Source organism: Gossypium arboreum, chromosome 6 (assembly GCF_025698485.1).
Source record: "Gossypium arboreum isolate Shixiya-1 chromosome 6, ASM2569848v2, whole genome shotgun sequence".
Lineage (NCBI taxonomy): Eukaryota > Viridiplantae > Streptophyta > Magnoliopsida > Malvales > Malvaceae > Gossypium > Gossypium arboreum.
The window spans coordinates 11,457,275-11,477,380 of NC_069075.1; the positions used below are offsets into that span (position 1 = coordinate 11,457,275).

Sequence of the window (20,106 nt, forward strand, 5' to 3'; positions counted from 1 at the left end):
AGCCCTACACTCCACAGTTGCAGCATTGCTACTCAGTTATCAGATATTGTGACAGAGTCACTAGATACAGATATTATGGCAGAGCCACTAGAACAAATATTTGTGGCATAGCCACCAGAAACAGATAATGTGGCAAAGCCACTTAACAGAATACGTGGCACAAAGCCATCAATAACTACATTATGTTAGGCACATAGCCATCAACTAGAGTAACATAACCGGCACACAGCCCTAGGTAAATGTGATCGACACAGAGTCGTCAATAACCATATATTGGCACATAGCCTTAGGCAAATACGTTTGGCACACAGCCATAATCAGGTTGCCACAGAGCCATATGTAGGTTGACACAAAGCCATAATCAGAAGGCTTTAAGCCATTGGTAGCTGTATCATGTTAGGCACATAGCCATCATGACGGTAATATAGTCGGCACATAGCCTCGGGTAAATATGATCGGCACTCAGCCATTGATCGGTCCACAGTCGTCTTGGGCAACCCGTGTGACCTTATCAAATTAATATGAATATACGGCTCTTAAGCCTTCGGTGGATCCACAGTCGTCAAGCAACCATGCGAGCCTAACAGATCAGATCTTCCTTCGTACAAAATCCCAACCCATGCAACATGTCATGTATGCAGAATGTCATGCCCGTATTTGAATCAAACAATCACAGTCAAGTCATTCATATACCAACATATATTCACAATCAAATTCGTCAACCACACAGTCCAAGTCAGTCACTTGGCCACAAGGGCAAAACAATCATTTAACACCTTAGGGGAAAAATGGTAATTTACCCCACAAGGTATCTCGGTAATTCCACCCTACAGTGGTATTTCGATAATTCTACCCTACAGGGGTATTCCGGTAATTCTACCCTACAGGGGTATTTCGGTAATTCTACCCTACAGGGGTATTTTGGGATTTCTACCATACAAGGGTATTTCGATAATTTTGTAAATTGAGGGTAAAACGGTAATTCTGTAAATCAAGGGTACTTTGGTAATTTTACAAGTTGAGGGTATTTCAATAATTTTACAGGTCGAGGGTATTTCAGTAATTTCACAAATCAGGGATATTTTGGTAATTTTACAAACTAGGGGTATTTTGATAATTTTACAAACTAGGGGTATTTTGGTAATTTTACAAACTAAGGATATTTTGGTAATTTTATAAACAAATGGTATTTTAGTAATTTTACAAACCAGGGGTATTTTGGTAATTTTACAAACTAGGGGTATTTTGGTAATTTTATAAACAAAAGGGTATTTTGGTAATTTTATAAACAAAGGTTATTTTAGTAATTTGGTAAACTAAAGTATTCTAAACAGGGATAACAATACGAATGGCCCTAAAGCCTATTCTCGGCCTGAATGGGCCTACATGCTCGTGTGGCCCTTTTAGCCCAAATCTAGCCACAGATATGAGATTCACCTAGCCTAGTCCAATATCTACTACACAATCAAACAACTTATCCAATTGGGCTCGTAGGCTCATTGGGCCCACATGACCCCTTTTGGCCCATCGTGGCCCGAAGTAACCATCCTACAGCTAGAGTAGTGAGAAAATACACACCTGATAGGAGACTGGAGTTAATCCGCGCTCCGAGCACTCTTAGCCGACGCCCAACCCAAACGAGCACGCCATAAAGCGAAAGGGATCAGCCAAGAAAGGTACTTTTACTCTCCTCATGGCTCTTTCTATTTAAAGCCAGCTTCGCATCCACTTTTATGTTAGCTTCCTGATGTGGGGTCCCTTCATCACCAGAGTTTAAATTCAACACCAACTCTTGCCGCTCCCTCTTAGCAAAATAAATGCTCTTTGCTTGCCATGGGATTCGAACCCATGCCTCCCCTTAAATGCTCCACACGCTACTTGCCACTAAGCCACAAGGCTTTTTGTGTCACAATTTCTCCAACAATATTCTTAAGGCCTACCTACTACACCCAGGGTTTGATTCACCTAAAACCAAAATTTTTGCTAGAGTCCAAGTTTGAACCTAGGACTTCTCCAACACTTCTCAGCACACTTAACCACTAAAACAAGCCTTCATTAACGAAATTTTCACGCACAACAGAATATTATAAGCTGCCTTTAACCGCTCCCATGCTCAAGGCCCAAAACTTCTAGGCCCAAATTCAGGGTGTTACAGAGAGACTCGCGGCTATATAAAATCGTGTCTCTAAAGGTTGAATAAGACGGGGGCAACGAACAAAGTAGAATCAACCCTAGATCTTCCTTATCATACTGAACCTTCATGGCCTCTAAGTTTGAGAGAAATTCTTTAAACACTGTTAAGTGTTCGTGTACAGACGCACCTTCCTCCAAACAATGAGCATAAAGACGCTGCTTCATATGCAACTTGCTTGTTAGAATTTTCGACATACATATTTATTCTAGCCTCTTCCATAATGCAGCGGCAGTCTTCTCTTTCATCACATCCTGCAAAATTTCGTTGGAAAAATGCAGATGTAATTGTGTTAACGCATTTCGATCCTTACGCTTCTTCTCTTCATCTGTTAATGTTGAAGGAATCTTATCTATCCCTAGCAGGGCATCCTCCAGATCCATCTGTGCAAGAACTGCTTGCATCTTAATTTGCCACAATGCAAATCTGGTGTTGCGATCTAACAGTGGAATTTCATACTTCAAAGACGCCATTACCGTGATCAAGATGAACAACCCAGAAGCTCGGATACCAATTTGAGAATAAAATAAAATAAAATAAAATAAAAAGGAACACACAAATTTTACGTGGAAACCTTTTCGGGAAAAAACCACGGGCAGAGGAGAAGAAAATTTACTATGTCGAAAATTTTAATCAATACAAGAGGAATAGACTATGTCTATTTATAGGCTTGTAAAGCCATATTCTAGTAGGATTGAAACACCTTATCCTAATCAATATAAAATAGATGGAGTTTAATAAGGTTTAAAAAACCTTATTCTAAAATAAAATAAAAGAAGTCTAGTTCTATATGGATTTTACTTTTATTTTATTTTCTATTGTATTTTATTTAAATAAGAATTTGGGCCACTTAATTCTAACAGTTCAAGCCATATTCATTGCAACTCCAAGGTTTTCCAGTTGTTGCATCTCAATATCAATTCTACGTTCCTCTACCAACCCGGCAGTAAAGAGATTCACTTGTTGTCGAGGTTTAAGATTAGCAGCCCTAGCCAATAGTGATAGAAATTGGCGTTGGTATTCCTCTACAGTCCCAGTTTGTCTCAAGTTGGCAAGTTCCCCCAAAGGGTTATTACTCATAGGTGGCTCAAACCTTATATGACAACATTCTTTGAAGCGCCCCCAATTAAGATTTGCCTCTTTTTCTTCCATTTGATCAAACCATAATTGTGCCTCTCCTAATAGATGGAATGAAGCTAAGCCTACTTTGTCTTTTTTGTTAGTTCGTTGATTGCCAAAAAAAATCGCATCTTTTCAGCCACCTAAAGGATCTCCAACACCATCAAAAGTGAGAAATTCTATCTTAGAGTATCGTGGCACCATGTACCCATCGTGTTCCGAGTCTGAATTCATTTTCCTGCCTCCGCTACTGCCCCGTTCTTCATTATTTTTCTTTGAATCCCCTTTCGTTATCTTTTGGACCGAAAGAGATAATATTGCCACCTGTTCCTCTAATGTTTGTTGCCTTGTAACCATTTGTTCCATGAAAGCCTCCAACTTGGTTGTCAAAGTCGTTTCGTCATGTAAGGCTGCTGGCTCGGATACCAAGTTGTTATGTGCCTTGGCGTAGAATCTAGTCACAGGTCTAGACGAGAAATAATTCTTGTTTCGACCCATGGTTACTCAAAAGGCACATTTGTCTTTGATTGAATCCCTTCTCAAAATGACGTTTCTTTTTCATGGAATAATTGCTTATCTCTTTATTTCATATTGACAGCCTTTCATAGACTGTTAATAAAAAAGAAAAAGTCCTAATAGAATTCTTAATTTAAAGTTTATGAAAAAAATGAAAACTTAATATAATAGAGAAAATAAATAAAACTAAAATAAGATATAATAAAAAAATAAAACTAAAAATTCCTATTGCAATAAAAGCATAAATATTACATACCTCCGGCAGAAGCATTCCTTGCAAAGAAGCTATATCATTGTCAATTCACTTAGTGCCTAAAATCTACAATCAATCAAGAGATAGATTGAGATAAATCATAGCTTTAAATGTGGCATCTGATTTTCGCAACTTAGATTCTTATTAATTTGACTCTATTAAGGGAAAAGGGTTGAGATCATGTCTACATCCTCACCTTTTTTAGCCCTCTTTTTCTTTATGTTTTCTTTTTGTTATAAGTTTGCTTGTTGTTTGAACTGTCTTTTTTTTCACTTGTTCTTTTGTAACTTGTTTGGGATTTTTTATTTTTTTTTATTTTTAGTCCTACTGCTAATCTATTGATCTTGAATAAGTGAATATTCACTAAGTTGAAAAAAAATTAACATTATAAATAGAGGAATTCACTTATATTATATGTGTTAAAGAAAAGATTTACACCAAAGTAATTTTACACATTTACATAACGTTTTGTATAATTAATATTTTAACAATCCACTTAATATAGATAATGCATATCATTTTTAGTAAATTAAAATGTTTAATTGTTTATTTTATATAAAAATTAACCATTAAATATATTAATAAAAACAATATTTTATATCAATAAGATAAAAATATTCAATTGAAGTGAATTATAAAAGTACATAAATTAGTTGAGTTGTGCAAATCCACCCCAATTTTTTTATATATGGGAAGTTTATTTGTCAATTTTTTTTATTTTTTTTTGTTGTTGTTTTAGGAGTAATACTATACTAACATATGAACTTGATTTCAGAAAGTTGTAGTTGCCCGAATCCAGCATATTGTAAAAATAAATATACTCTAATTGATATTTATCAACCAACCGACCAAGAACCTAACATCACCTTCTTACTCCTATATTTAACCCCTTCCCTCTTCTAATTTCCCCGCAAATTCTCTCTTAAGGGAAAACACCCTGCAGTTGGTTGCTTAAAGAACCATGGCAAGCATGGTAGAACTTGCTTTATATCTCTGTCTTTTTATGTGTTTGATTTTAACATGCTATGCACAAACTTGTGCCAAGTATGCCTTCTCTAGCAACCGTGTCTTCAAGTCATGCACTGATCTCCCTGTCTTAAATTCCTTCCTTCATTATAACTATGACGTTTCAGGGAAGCTGGAGATTGCCTATAGGCACACTGGGATCACTTCCTCTAGATGGATTGCATGGGCCATAAATCCAACATCCAAAGCTATGGTGGGGTCGCAGGCACTTGTTGCCTATCAACTGAGTGATGGAAGCATGAGAGCCTACACATCGCCCATTACTCAATACCAAACACAGCTGCAAGAAGGTGAGCTTAGCTTTGATGTCTCGGACTTATCGGCAACGTATTCGAACAATGAGATTATCATATTTGCTACTTTGGGTTTTCCCAATAATGACACTACTCTGAATCAAGTTTGGCAAGAAGGTGCCATGTCTGGGAACACCCCACAAATGCATGCTACTTCTGGTCCTAACGTTCAGTCCTTGGGGACCTTGAATCTGCTTTCTGGTCAGGCTGGAACAATTGGAGGAAGAACCTCAACACAAAGAAAGCAAAACGTAAGTAACTTAAACCGACCGTCATATTTCGTGTTTCATCCATATAAATTATTAAGGTACAACCCTTAAATATTTACATTAAGTTTTATTTACTTGTAACAAAATCCCTTTACAAGGTAAAAGTCATTGTTGAAGAAAGCAAATCGTAAATTGTTATATTTTGGAAATCAAATTTAATCGAGAGTACTAACACATTCCTTGATATAAATTTTTGCAGATTCATGGGGTGCTAAACGCAGTGAGTTGGGGTATCTTGATGCCATTAGGTGCTATAATAGCAAGGTACTTGAAGGTATTCAAATCCGCCGATCCTGCATGGTTTTATCTGCACGCTTCATGTCAGTTCTCAGCCTACGTCGTTGGTGTCGCCGGTTGGAGTACGGGTCTAAAACTAGGCAGTGAATCTCCTGGTATCCAGTATGATGCTCATAGAACCATTGGGATCATACTTTTCTGTCTTGGAACACTTCAGGTACTCAAAGCACACAAAAAGTAATACCATGTATACATATTTATTATCCGATAGATGGTAAATGCAGCATACTGATAGGCTGATAGTGAGGGTTTTGATTTGGATTTAGGTGTTTGCTTTGCTTGTAAGGCCAAAACCAGACCACAAATACAGAGTCTACTGGAATATGTATCACCATTTGGTGGGATATACAGTTGTAATCCTTAGTGTCATCAACATATTCAAGGGATTGGACATCCTGGAACCTGAGAAGAAGTGGAAGAATGCTTATATTGGAGTCGTCATAGCTTTGGCATGCAGTGGTGTCGTGTTGGAAGCCCACACATGGTTTCTTGTACAAAGGAGGAAAAGATCAGAAAGTGCGGGAAAGATGTCGCATGGTATCAATGGAGCACATGGAAATGGGGTTAACGCCCACACTGCGAACTGCTAAGCCACAGCAAACATAGAATTCTGGCCTCCTTTTTCAGAAGCAGAAGCTATTTTTGCAGTCTATAAGTAGTGCTAGGAAGAAACTATGGATGAATGGACAATTGTATTCTACCGGCTACTGGTACCGTAAGATACGCGCATATGTTTCTTTAGCACTTTATAGTGTTTTTTTTTTTCGTGGGAAAGGATAAGGATGGTATGAAACAATTTAATTCACGTCCTGAAAAAATTAAATTTAAATAAAAATTTTAAAATATAATATAAAATTATTAATGGGATATTAAACTGTTGAAAATAGATAACATATCTGTTTTATACCATCATATATATATATAAAACATACACCTTTTCTTTATACTTTCTATGCAGTTTATCAAACAACTTGGGCTGTAATTAATGTTATTTATTTTATAAGCTTTAAATTGGTAATATTTTGTGTAATTAGTGTTACGTAAAACCTTACGAGATTCCTAGTAATTTGTATAGTTACAAGAAGAAATTAAAAATATTATAGATATTGTAATAATTTATGCAATTGAGTAATGGTCGTAAAATTATACATAATATTATGAAAATAGTAATAATTTATGTAATTGAACAATATTATGTGCAAAAGTTGTAATAATATGTAATTATAAAATTACACAAACTATTACTAAATTTTGTACCAATTTGTATAATTAAATAATAGTGTAATTGAAACTTCTGAAAAATTCACCAGAACTCCTCGTAAATAGTGGTTGGCTTAATTTTCTTGAAGAAAAAATATTGTTGAAAGCGCATCCCTTTCCTACTGCCGATGTTGTAAATAATTCACATATTAAGCCGGAAAGGTCTTTCATTGAACTGAATTTAAGCGCGCACATACTGTTCCATAATTACAACTGCTAAGTTCCCGACCCCCATTCCAAAAATGAGATAATTTGAATAAAACTTAGAAGACTCATTCTCAATAGTTCGGATTTTAAGAAAGATTTTTTTTACCCAAATTTCATCCGCTCCGAATATATTATATTATAAAAATATCATATTAATTATATATTAAATAATATATTTATATTTATATTAAATCATTAATACAATAACAATTAAATTTATTATTCAAAACTTAAAAAAAAAACTTACCTAACTAAATAACTCAACCCAAAATATAAAATTTTAAAATTATATTTAATACAATAAAATATTTATCATATTTATTTGTGTTTTCTAATACAATAAAATATTTATTATATCCATGGCAGTGTCTTTTTGTATTTTTAATGTGTTAGAAAAAATTGTTTTAACAATTTTAGTGCATTTAGTATATTATATTTTTTAAAAATATTTTTAAATAAAAATAATCTAAAAAAAAATACTGAACCAAGTCAAACCCGAATTTACCTTTACTAAATTGAGTTAAACTAAACAAAAAAAAAAAAGTAAACTCACTTTTCAGTCAGATCGGACCAAGCTTAAGCTTAAAATTTTAATCTAAATATACCAAGCTTAAGCTTAAAAATTTAATCTAAATATTTAGATTTATTAAACCAGCCCATGATCTACTCAAATAACAATGGAATGAGAAAATGAAAAAGAGAGCCTACCATAAAACTTGAATCGAACCTTCATAAAAATAAAAATAAAAACCACCACGGGCCACATTACTATAACGCAGGTGCAGAGTAAAATTTACTATAACAAATAAAAGGAAAAAATGTAGATTTGAATCAATTATCTGAATAAATTAACCTCAGAGACTTATTCTATTTTCACCTTCATAACATTGTATTATCTTCAGAACCTTTCCCATAATCCCAGACCTATACATCCACAGACGTCTATATTGGCATTCATCCCAAACATTGCAAACTACATATGACCAAAAACCAAGATTCTAAGAAAGAGGATCACAATTGATTTTTTTTTTTTTTCCTTTTACATATTACACGTCCTCTGAGAGGACCACGAGATCACTATATGGTGCAGTCAACTTGTGTTAGTTATTTTTTTTAAAAAAAAAGAAGAAAAAACAAAAAAAAAAAAAGACAAAAAGAGATTACAGTACCCTAGAGTTCACTATGGGCGGTCTCTAAGCTCAAGGGCAGCGATTTCTCTCACAACCTGAGCCTTGTCCGCCTCAAACTGTTCATCCTCTGTAAGACATCAAACAGGGAACAACAAATAAAGTGCCAAGCCTACACATTTACAAGGAAAAACAATGCTACCATTTGTATCTTTTTGTACCTTTATTAGTCTTGAAATCTGCAAACAATCGTAGAAGCTTGCTTTTATTGGCAACGAGTATGCTAACAATGTCTGGAGGCTTATTCTGTTTTGCGGCAAACAACTGTAGAGAGATTCACAAAAGATGTAAGAAAAAGATATAGTGAGCAATTTAACGTATCAAATTATCATGTGTTCCCCAGAGGAGGAAAAATTTAACATGACACCTTGAAAACATGAAAAGCTTCTATTTGAATGCTCTTGCTTGATTCCTGCAATTAAAGGGATTCATTAGTTGCTGCTTGAAGCGAACTATGTATGGTTAAACTCAATTTCGAAAATAATTGTTGGTCTTTAACCATGTTGCTCGGACTCTTCATTTTTCTTCAAGCAACTTTGTCTAATACTCATGTCCAATGCATGGATATGGAGATAAGACCTCTAAAGATCCTCCAAATATATAGAAAAAGGTTTCTAACCATAACATTTCGGAAGCATACCCACATGAACATACTCCCGAGTCCGAGTAACATAGGTCTTTAATACTTGAGCATAGAAAATCTTGGTAATTGCAGCTACCGGGATGATCATATTCATAGCTACAGGCTAGTATTATACTTAAAACATTAATTACACGAAGAAAAAAATTTTGCTAGTTTATGCCAGACATTTTTTATATTAGTCATTAGCAACTCGTTTGAGGGTTATTTCATTTTTAAAGCTTTATGTAAGATGCGCAATAGACCAAGTCTGGTAGAGTTTATTACCCAGATAAAATAACAATAAGCAATCGAAACTCTCAAAATTTTATCATTCCAAAATGATGTGGAATAAACAAAACATGAAGGCAAGAAACAGAAGGAAGTGTGGTACCCTTAGAAGATTCATAAGAATCCTTAAGTTATCCTTTGAGCTCACATATCTGGTCATGACAGCTGCATTTGAGCGGTCCAACAAAATATCTCCCAACAACTATAACATTAAGAAGAGAAAACATTAAGAATAATAGAAAAGGCCTCCCTAGCAACTAAAACTGGAACTTCAATTTGCACCGACACATAACTCAAAAAATAACAGGGCCTTCATACTGTTATGATTTTGGCATTTAAAAGAGGAAATTCAATTGGATTGAGTTGTCAAATCTTAACCAACACTTTTGGATACTCATAACTAACTATAGATGTTTCGGATCCCCGAATGGTAAGACAATCTTTACACTCCTTACACTTCTCAAACATCCTATTTCTAGTTTGAAATCAGCAAATGAACCCTTAAAAACTTATATGAATTCAAGCATGTTTAAAAGCACAAGTTTTTGTTTCGATTGAAAAAGAATCACTAAAATAGTCACTGTTTTTAGCAAGGGGCATACCTTGATAGCTTGTCGTCTCGTAATGTAGTTGCTTGATTCCAGCAACTTTGAGTTATATTCTGCAAAAAACTGAAACAACAAATACGATTTGTTTCTTTGAGCTCTAACTAATGAAAACTTTCAACATTAACATTTATATATGAAGAAATCAATGGGATCTTAATGTAGCTACTTCTAGCACCATTACAATCAACAACCATGTGAATAAAATATCTAGTCAAAAATGAAAGAGCAAATAAAGTGATTCCAATTGAAGCAATTTTCAAGCTGATAATAATGGAGAGTGAAAAAAGTACTAAAAATAATAGTGAACTGAAAAGATTTTCCTAGAACCCTGCTCATATTTAGCATCAAAACACCACAATTTAAAAGATGAAAGAATGGAGGAGCTACACTTACCCAGTCATAGTTCTTGGAAAGAAATTCAGCTACGGTGGACTTATGCCTTGTCAAGAGCTCCTATAAGAAAACAAGATATTACAGAACATCAGAAGTCAGATGCACAATTCAAAACCCTTAAAGAAAGAATGGAGGAAGATGAGGAAGTTCATGAGAAGATGACTCAACATCAAATAACAACCTTTTTGAAAAACTGAAATTGAAAAGCATCTTCATTTCATCAATCAACATAAAATTGAAAAGCAAACCTTACCTACTTTAAAAAATAAAACAAACAACAGGTTGTTCTGAGACCAGATTCCAATGACAAATGCAGAATGAAAAGTGCAATAGTAAGAAGCAGACAGAAAATGGGAGGAAACAAGATCATTATAGTACTTAGATCAGCAGTACACAACCTTAAAAGTTGCAGCAGCATCAGCAGCAATGTCAAAATTTGGAAGTTGTATATAGTCAAAAAACTTCTTCATGTGCTGTGACTCCAAAACATATCTGTAAATCAAACAAAACAGGACACATAGAGCTAATAATATATCCAAAAATCTTCCATTAATTTGAAACCTTTCAATGCAAACTTTAGGAGTTGAGGCTCTCTTTCAAATGTAAAAAGAATACATATTATAGAAGAAAACATTTCAAAGGTAAATATTGGAGAAGATTGCTGCTTGAACGCAACCATGATGGAAACACTGCTGATTAGAAAGAGGAATTAGAAAAAGAATCGGGGTATTCATTTATATTCACTTAAAAGAAGAGATGCCAAGTCATGAAGGCATAAGTTAACTAGGTTGAATTTTCTCACCTTGCAACAGTCTGATGCCGTATGCATTCTCTCAACATTGCACCATAATGTAAAGCCATGTCTGTGTTTTCATAACTGAGTAAACAGCATTTAAAAATCAGAATACTGTGATCAAATGATGGATACAAAATAAACCTCAATTTTCCAGCATAGCCAAAATATTGCATAAACCAGATATCATCTTAGGATTATAGCTCCAATATAAACATGGCAAATGTTAGGCACATAAGTGAGTCCATCGATAAGAAGAACCCAGTAATGGAAGTGCCGCCATAGTCTCTTTTGCTTAATCAAAGAACCAAACAAAATGCTGCAAACTATCAGTAACTTATCATCTTAGCTCTGGCATTAAGTTGTCAAGACTTGATAACACAAAGACAAAGATCCAACGAACCATTGAAGTTACATTGAAAACCAACCTATAAAAAGTAAAGTAATAAACCTTTTAAGATTTCCACTTACCCTGCTATTAAAATATCTAAAAGATCTAAGTTCGCTTCCAAGTAATCAGAAGCAATCAACCGCGAATTCACTTGTTGCCTTTGCAAATTGGCAACAACTTGAGTGGCATCTTTCCTTGCCTGCAAAGGAAGCCACTTGTCAAATAATCATAGAAGCAACAACGGGGACAACAACAACTCTTGCCAAGGAAATTCCTCATGTAAACATTGTTGAGTAAGTTAAGTCATCTTAACTTTATAGTCAATCAGTTACCTCTAAGTTCAATTTAGGAAGGCAAGTGATCAAGAGCCGCAGCGTATTCTCTCTGAAGAACTCTTGAGTCAGTTGTGCACAAGCTTCTGAGACTGGCTCAGATTCACTATTTCCATAAAGAATAGATTTCAACTCCCTTAAATTCTTAAACAATTCTGCCATCTGCGTCAAGATTAAGTTAAAATATAAGGATTAGACACCGAACCTATGTTAATTTCGGCAAATCCAATAACTGCTCAGGCACAACAAAATCATACATATTCGATTCCAATAGTAACTATATCACATGCTGCCGTCATCAAAATCCAAAGGGGGCGATCCAGATCAACAAAGAAAAGAAATCGAATAGCAATAAAACCAAGTCGAAACAATTAAGATGCTATGAGTAAAAGGTGTTTTCAGTAACGAACTTTCTCTTCCCGCTTGGATTCACGACTTTCGGAGGAGCGGGCGGCGAAGCTGAGGAGATCACGCGTTTGGCGCACGATATCGACGGGAGTTCGCGGCTTGGATTTGAAAAGCCCCTTCATCTTGGTAGACGATGACTTATCGTAGAGGATTGATGATGTAGAAGTACTATCAGGTTGTGCTGCGGGATGCCTGAGCCTCTGTGCGACGGCTCTGCTCGTCGCACCGCCCGGCTTGCTTATACAAATTCCTATTCTTTCACTAAAAAAGAAAATCGCTCCAAGTTTTTCAGTCACTTTTTCAGTTAATGTTTTGGAATGTTTAAACAAAGGTGAGTTTTGGTTGATTTGGCTTCTTTTCCGATATTTTCTGCGATTTGATTATTTCGATCACTTACTACTTATCCAACGGCTCTGCTCAGCTTTGGGATTTCCCTTTTTAACATGAATTACTCAACTGTTGGTCGTTGGTTACTGTCCTTTACTTTAAGAGCATGTTTGGTTGGAGGAGAATGAATATATTATAGCCCAATTCAATGGGCTCATCACCGCACTATTGTTTGGTTTATCGCAATTGTCAGCCCGTGTTGAATATGGGCTTACTCAGGGAAGAGAAAGCATTGTTCCCTGCCCTCCCCACTGAATGGGTCATTCAGGACGTGTGGAATAAGAAATTAGTCTCAAAAATTTCAATTTTACCTTTTATCATTTTGAAACCTTCTTTACTCAACTCGACAACCGTGCTCACCCAGCCTCCATTGCTTGTTTCACCTCCGGCCACTAGCCCTAAACTCTTCTCGGGCATGCCATATAGAAAGGCAAGAAGAGACTCACCTTTGTTTTTCTCCGTTCTGAAACCTTCCTCACTCAACCCGACAGCCCTTCTCACCCAGCCTTTATTGCTTGCTTCGTCTTCGGCCACTAGCCCCAAATTCTTCTCGAGCATGCCATAGAGAAAGGCAAGAAGAAAGCTACTTCTTGTTTTCTCTCTCTAAATAAAAATTTACAAAGGCTTCTCCTTTCTTTCTTTGTTTTCTGTAACAAACCCAGAAGTTTTAACCTAGTTTCAGGTATTTTTCTTCATATAAACTATGATCATTTTCCTTGTATGTTAATAACTTAATATCATTCATTTACTGATTTTTAGCTCTTTTGGTTTTATATTGCACCATTTAAAAAAAAGACCTTTATGTTTTTTTATTAGTAGGTGATTTCTTTTTTTTTTTTTTTCCTTTACTTCATGATTAAGTATATAGGCTTTGTTGGCTCGTTCTAACAGGAAATTGGAAGTTGTTTTATTTTGGGTTTAAATTGTTAAAAGCATTAATTAATCAAAGGAAAAGAAGCGTTTTTAAGGGGGATTTGGGGTTGCATGTGTTCTTTTGGTGTTCTTATTCATTTGTTGTGTGAAAGAAAGCACTTGTTGTTAATTGAAGTTATTTGCAATGCATTTGATTGGTTTTATTTTACGAGTGATTGATTTTGTTGTCATTTAGAGTATGCTAAAGTGAATGGTGAATAGATTACTAAAAAAGGTGAACGGTTTTATCTGTTAAGGATGCAAGTCTATCATCTGTGCTTTTAGGTTCCTCCTTTAAGTTATTCTGCAAATTTGTTTTGACATATTCATCACACACACTTTGTTCCATGTTTGATACTTGTTCCTTTTTAACTTTCATTGTTGAGAAAAACTTTGAGATAGACTTCTTTTCATGTGTCTTCAGTGGTACCTACAAGCATAGTTGAAGAAGTAATTAGTGGATTTCTTGGAATAAACCCTGACACCATGAGTTTCTAGTTAAATGCAACCTTTTTCCTGTAACAAAGCTAAGCAGAGCAAGACAATGAATACAAGTTAAAAATCATTGAAACCAAATAGAAACTCATTCGTGGAGTTGTATCTGGACCAATGATCTAGACCAACTGTCAGCTGATGAATCCCTAAACTATGAAACCAAAAAACATAAATTCCTTTAAATTCGAAATGCTAGTCATCTCCTATTTCACATCATGAAATATTCCTATTTAGCTTTTTCTTCTTTGTTGGGTTATGTTATTTATGTGTTTCTTATTCATTGTGCTATGGGCATGTTGTTTTACTTCTTCAAACATATTGCTTTACTTTTTCTTCTTCTTTTTTTAGTATTGAAATTGTATTTTTATTTTTGCCTCTCATCCCAACCTCCCTTGCTTGCTTCGCCTCCGACCACTAGCACTACTCCCTTAGCCCCTTGGCTTGCTTGCTCCACCCATAACTAAGCCTCTTGTATTCACTGAATCACTATAAGCTCTTTTGCAATTAAATTATTTGATTTTTTTCTTACGGTTACTGAAATTAGTATTGAAGATCTGTGAGACTTTTAACTTAATTCTCTCTAATATGATCCTGGTCAAGATTGTTAACTCTACCATAAAAAATTACATTACCAGAACATAAACCAGTAGCACTTCAAAGTTACCAAAATAATTACCTATTGTCATTTCAATCATTCTTCCATGGTTCTAAGGTTATAAGCTCTCTTGGAAGAAATAAGAAAACCTACATTGATATTCCCATCTAAGAAAACATCCTTCAATACATTCCGCTTCAATTATTGGATAGAATATAATTCTGGTAATGTCTTATTTGCATTTAACTCTTTAACCTTCTCTCCATCTCATATATATATATCGACTTTGAAGGCTTTCTGAGCATTGCCGTTTCTCATTATAGTTATTCTTTTTAGCTTTGCATTATGTGCTTTGAAGATATATGCATCACATTTTGTTTTGAGATTGATTTATACTATGATTTGAAGATATATGTTCTTCTTGGTTGAGAAGGTTCTGATGTTGATGGATGAGCTCTTCGAGATGTCATTACTAGGAGACATAGACATGGAGGAAGTTTAGTTATTTTTTTAGATCATACTAATATTGAAAACAAGAGATTGATAAATAGTGTTTTCTTAATATAGGTTGTTATTAACTAGTTAATATTGGTTATACAAATTGTGAGGGATTTTTTTGCACCTTTTAGGGGACAAAGATATTATTTGAATGAACGGCATCAAGGTCACTAACCAAGTACTCCAAAAGAATTTTTCAATTTAAAGCATGCATCAGCGCGCAATGTTATTGAAAGATATTTTAGTTTATTAAAACTTAGATGAGGTATACTTAGGAGTCCATCATTTTATCCTGTAATGGTGCACAATCAAATCATTATTTATTGTTGCTTACTTCATAATTTTATTTGAATTGAAATGAGTCTTGATCTTATTGAAACGGGGCTAAAAGAATGTTTAAATAGTAATGTTGATAACATGTTAAATTTGCATGATCTTTTGTGTTTAAATTGACTAAATCTTGAATTGATCCCCGCTAAATTAGTGATTTTATGTTTTAATGTTGTCAAGAATGCAATTGGGATGTTATGACTCAAAAATGAGCAAAAAAAAAGGACAAATTTGTAGAATAGTTAATAAAGTGGGGCCGAATCAGAAACTTGGAAGTAGTCAAGGAGTCATCAGATTTATTTTGACTTTGTAAAAATTAAAATTAGAAGAAAATCTGATTTTATTTTTATTTAATTTTAATTTTGTGTGGTGGGTAGTTAGACCAAATTTAGTAAATCATATGTATATAAAGAGGGCCTTTGTGGTAGCTTGAAAATAAACTTGACTTCACTTGAAATTAAATTCCCTTCCAAATTCCATGCGTCAGTAGCCACTGCTACCCCATTTTCATTTCCTTTGTTTTTGCAAAATTTGTTTAATTGTTTTCCAAGTCCTTTCTCTTCTCAACTTCCACCATTTTCATTCAAATCCACTCTATAGCCAACCAAAGCATGATTAAATTCATGTTTCACTAAATTCTAGCTTAGCTTTAAGCAAGTATTCTTTTAGATTAAGAATCGTGAGATACGTATCTATTCTAAAAATCCTTTCAATCGATATTTTATTATTTTTCCTAATTATCGGGATTGACAAATTCATCCCTTAAAGTTAACTCGATTTCAAATAAAAAAGCGTGTGGGGTTGGAGTCATGTTTGCAGGCAGTTGAGGAAATGAGTCGGCTGTATTGTATTTGGATCTTTAAGGACAAATCAAGGGAGAATTGATTAGGTTTCAACAACACCTACGGTTGAGGCCGTTAATTCAAGTTGGGTTTTTCAAAATGTAAGGTTGCCAGAATCTTGAATTGAGAATGCGTGTATCTCGGTTGGATAATCGGTAAGGGTTGGTTTGTAGGTCATACCGGGACCAGCTACCAGAGGAAGAATTGGCGGTTAGAATGTTCTTAATTGCTATAACCAGCTTATTGTTTGAAGGAAAAAATTAATTTTCGAATGTGATAGAGGATGATGAACCTAATATAATCAATATCCATCCAACTAATGCATGGGAAAATTAGAAGATGGAACTAGCAAATTAATTGTTAATGAATGACAAGCATTTATAAATTAATGGGGCCAAAAGTGATGTTTGAAAGACTTAATGTTATTTTATTTATCTTTGATGTTGTGTTTACGGTATTTTTGTATTAACTAGACTTGTATTAATTGAATTTTTTATCTATTAATTGATTGTGTGAAATTTTCTTTAAAAATATGTCAGGAATTTTCACAATCCATTGCAACTTCCAAAAAAATCTTGAGGAACCAAAAGGAAATGAGTTTCGGAAGAAAATGTTGCGTTGATTTCAAGTATGGTAGATTTGCACAATGTTGGAACTTTTAATGCAGATATGGGATTCAAGGTTGGTTATTTACTTGAACTGGAAAGAATAATGGAAAAAGTTTTACCTCATGCAATGCTAAAGGCTAAACCTAATTTTGAATCAATGATTAGGATATTGAAAATGTAATAGCACATTTTTTTCAGTGGTGACGGAACAGTGGTTTCAGGACTACAAATTTTCATCGTGTCGACTCACAAATATTATTTATAGAATATTTATGGAGTCATTAAAGTCATATTAATTTTTGGTTAAGAAATTTTATTGTTTAGATAGCTAATTAAGGAAAAATGACTAAATTGAAGGACTTAAGTAGCAATTAGGCCCTATTTAATATGGTTGGACGGCAATTTGATTGAAAATGATAAAATAATATGTCTAATGGCAATTTTGCATTTTAATGAAAATTAAAACAAAATTAAAGAAAGAATAAAACATTTTCATCTTCATTTCTTCTTCAATTTTCTGAAAATCATAGCTAGGGAGAAGAAGCTTCAGTTTTGGTTGTTTCCATTGCATGCAAGTGAAATTGATACATATTTCTTATAGTATTTATGTTTTTGATATCGTTGCAACTAGGTCTATCTAACTCGTACCTTCGTTTTTGAATCTGTTAAAAATTTTAAAAGTTTTCATTGATGAATATTGAATATTTTTTTAATGATAATTATGTGTTTGAAGTTTTGATTGTGGTATTTGGTTGCTTTGCGAAGTGTTTTTTGTTAGATTTTGATTCAAGGATTAAATTGTTAAAATGTCAAAATGTCAAAATTTCAAGGTTTAATGGTGATTAAGAGGTGTTTTGTGGATTTTTTTGAAGCCTTGGATATTCGGTTGTAAATTTTGACTTGTGAAAATTGTTAATTTGATTATTTTCGGGTTAAGGGACTAAATTGCAAAAGTTATAAAAGTTAGGGGTAATTGTGTAATTTTTAAAAATAAAAGGGTATAAAATGTAAAGTAAATTGGAATATGAAATGTAAGCTAATAATTGAAAATTTTATATTTTATCAAGACTCTGTTGATTTACGTGGAAAAAGGAAAATTATGGAATAGTCCTTGAACTTTTGCAATTATTACAATTCAGTTTAGGTAAGTTTATACGGTTTATAATTTAATGTCTATATGAATTGTATGAAGATATAATATGATGCAGTAGATATTAATTGTTTTATTAAAGATGTAAAGTTGTTTGAGAATATATTATTGAATTTTGTTATTTAGGTCGGATGAACGCTAGATAGAGTACAATGTAATGACGGCGTGTTATACAAGGTTTGGAGCGGAGATTGATGAGTTGTACTTTATATGTTTTTCCCGAGTATACCAAGGTTCAGAATTTGTTGCGAACCCTCATGTTATATTATCTTGTTCTAGCGTGTTATGGGGGCGGATGTATAGCTCTTCAGAGTATTTGGCGTGTTATTGGTTGGATTAGCTCTTCAGAACATTTGGCGTGTTATCGGTTAGATTAGCTCTTATGAGCGTTTGACGTGTTTTCGGTTGGACTACTTGTGCTTGTATATGTAAGTCATTCATTAGATCGTAAATTATTGTATTATACTAGTATAATGACTTTGAATGGCATGACATGCAATTGATATCTAAAATTGATTATATTGCGAATATGTATATATTCTCAGAGAACATTGGTTGAGCTTTGAATTGAGAGATGCAATTCACCGGTATGTAGTTGCAAATGGTAGGAAGCATGTGTTATTCATTTTCTATTAATTGTTATATTTACTTCGGTAAGATTTATTATTTCTGTACGTTGAACTTACTAAGCTTCAATAAGCTTACTTGTATTTATTTCTGTTCTTGTGGATACTTTTGAAGGTTGGACGGTCGGATTAACACTCGAGTCACACTATCCACCCGTTTTTGGTAGTTTTTGGAACGTTTATTTTGGACTATATGGCATGTAATAGGCTTGTTTTGTCATTCCTCTTTTGTTTTGATATGTAAATCTCTAATGAATGAGCTTAAGTGCAATTAGGCAACTTATTATGGTATATATGGATGAAGGAAGATGTTTTGGTAAAGGTTTATAGCATATGTTATCTTGCATTGTTGTGAATTGAGATTCTTATGATAGGCATATTGGTTAGAATTTTAAATTGTGTGAATTGACATGTTTATGTGATGATTTATATTTTCATATAAGTGAATAATTGTGGTACCATTGAGGGTACATTAGTTAGGCACTTAGTATGGTTGATTTAGCATGATTTGACCTTATTTAATGTCACTTTGAATAGGTCTAATGACTGGTAAATGGTTACTTAGTGTTCAAGAAATCTTGAAATGGTAAACTTGACATTTAAGGTTCATTTAGGTGCACACGGCCTGGGACACGCTTGTGCCATTTGGTTATGTGCCACACACGGCTTGTGACATAGCCGTGTGTGTTATCTCAGTGTGTTACACGACCTGCAACACGGCCGTGTGGCCTAACTCAATGAGTTACACGGGCAGGGACAAGACCGTGTGTCCCTATTTCGAAAGTTACACGATCTGGGGCATTCCACACAACTTGGCCACACGACTGTGTGTCCCCTATTTTTAAAAATTTTTAACTTTTTGTTAAAACTTATGCTTTGTTTCAAATTAGTCTCGAATTTCTTCTAAGTCATTTTTAAGGCCTTAAAGGCTCGATTTAGGGAAAAATGCATGTGACTGGTTGGATTTTTATTAAGGTTAATCTATTTAATGTTATGATGTTAAATGCTTTCCAATTGATCAGTAATACTCCGTAACCCTAATTCGGCAACGAGAACGGGTTAAGGATGTTATAGAAAAATGATAGGGCAATCATTTATGATATTGTCAGAGGGTATAGGCAGATTATTGTTGTTGAAGATGCAACGTGGAAGTCATATATAAGTGTAAGAATTTTTTATTTTTATTTTTGTATTTCTTTTCTTGTTTTGA

General features: G+C 34.1%; 2 protein-coding genes and 1 long non-coding RNA gene across 6 annotated transcripts; 2 read left to right on the plus strand and 1 right to left on the minus strand.

Moving 5' to 3' along the window:
• The first annotated feature begins 5,040 nt into the window (after window positions 1-5,040).
• Window positions 5,041-6,819, plus strand: LOC108484914 (cytochrome b561 and DOMON domain-containing protein At5g47530-like). Its single transcript, XM_017788798.2, has 3 exons — window positions 5,041-5,649; window positions 5,867-6,121; window positions 6,231-6,819. Exons 1-3 carry the CDS (start codon window positions 5,041-5,043, stop codon window positions 6,552-6,554), a joined length of 1,188 nt encoding a protein of 395 aa, XP_017644287.1. The 3' UTR covers window positions 6,555-6,819.
• A 1,447-nt stretch (window positions 6,820-8,266) lies between these two features.
• On the minus strand, window positions 8,267-12,941 carry LOC108484193 (putative MO25-like protein At5g47540). The gene is made up of 11 exons (XM_017787893.2): window positions 12,456-12,941; window positions 12,046-12,207; window positions 11,794-11,912; window positions 11,332-11,406; window positions 10,928-11,021; window positions 10,530-10,589; window positions 10,131-10,199; window positions 9,632-9,730; window positions 8,986-9,030; window positions 8,780-8,882; window positions 8,267-8,688 (listed from the first exon to the last, which is right to left on the minus strand). Exons 1-11 carry the CDS (start codon window positions 12,573-12,575, stop codon window positions 8,612-8,614), a joined length of 1,023 nt encoding a protein of 340 aa, XP_017643382.1. The 5' UTR covers window positions 12,576-12,941; the 3' UTR covers window positions 8,267-8,611.
• A 135-nt stretch (window positions 12,942-13,076) lies between these two features.
• Window positions 13,077-19,217, plus strand: LOC108486764 (uncharacterized). Of its 4 annotated transcripts, none has more exons than XR_001871554.2 (5): window positions 13,077-13,522; window positions 17,052-17,193; window positions 18,397-18,698; window positions 18,816-18,874; window positions 19,012-19,217. It is a non-coding gene; the product is annotated as an uncharacterized LOC108486764 (long non-coding RNA). The 4 variants fall into 4 exon arrangements; XR_001871555.2 differs by having other exon boundaries at window positions 13,078-13,522; window positions 18,816-18,857; XR_001871551.2 differs by having other exon boundaries at window positions 13,078-13,522; window positions 18,397-18,874.
• Window positions 19,218-20,106: the final 889 nt, after the last annotated feature.

Coding starts and splice junctions, on each gene's coding strand:
- LOC108484914 (XM_017788798.2), top strand. CDS start 5,041: ATGGCAAGCATGGTAGAACTTGCTTTATATCTCTGTCTTTTTATGTGT. Junction 5,650..5,866: donor CAACACAAAGAAAGCAAAAC/GTAAGTAACTTA, acceptor AAATTTTTGCAG/ATTCATGGGGTGCTAAACGC. Junction 6,122..6,230: donor TCTGTCTTGGAACACTTCAG/GTACTCAAAGCA, acceptor ATTTGGATTTAG/GTGTTTGCTTTGCTTGTAAG.
- LOC108484193 (XM_017787893.2), bottom strand. CDS start 12,575: ATGAAGGGGCTTTTCAAATCCAAGCCGCGAACTCCCGTCGATATCGTG. Junction 11,407..11,793: donor TTAGATATTTTAATAGCAGG/GTAAGTGGAAAT, acceptor CTGTTTACTCAG/TTATGAAAACACAGACATGG. Junction 9,031..9,631: donor TTCTTATGAATCTTCTAAGG/GTACCACACTTC, acceptor CTTTAATTGCAG/GAATCAAGCAAGAGCATTCA.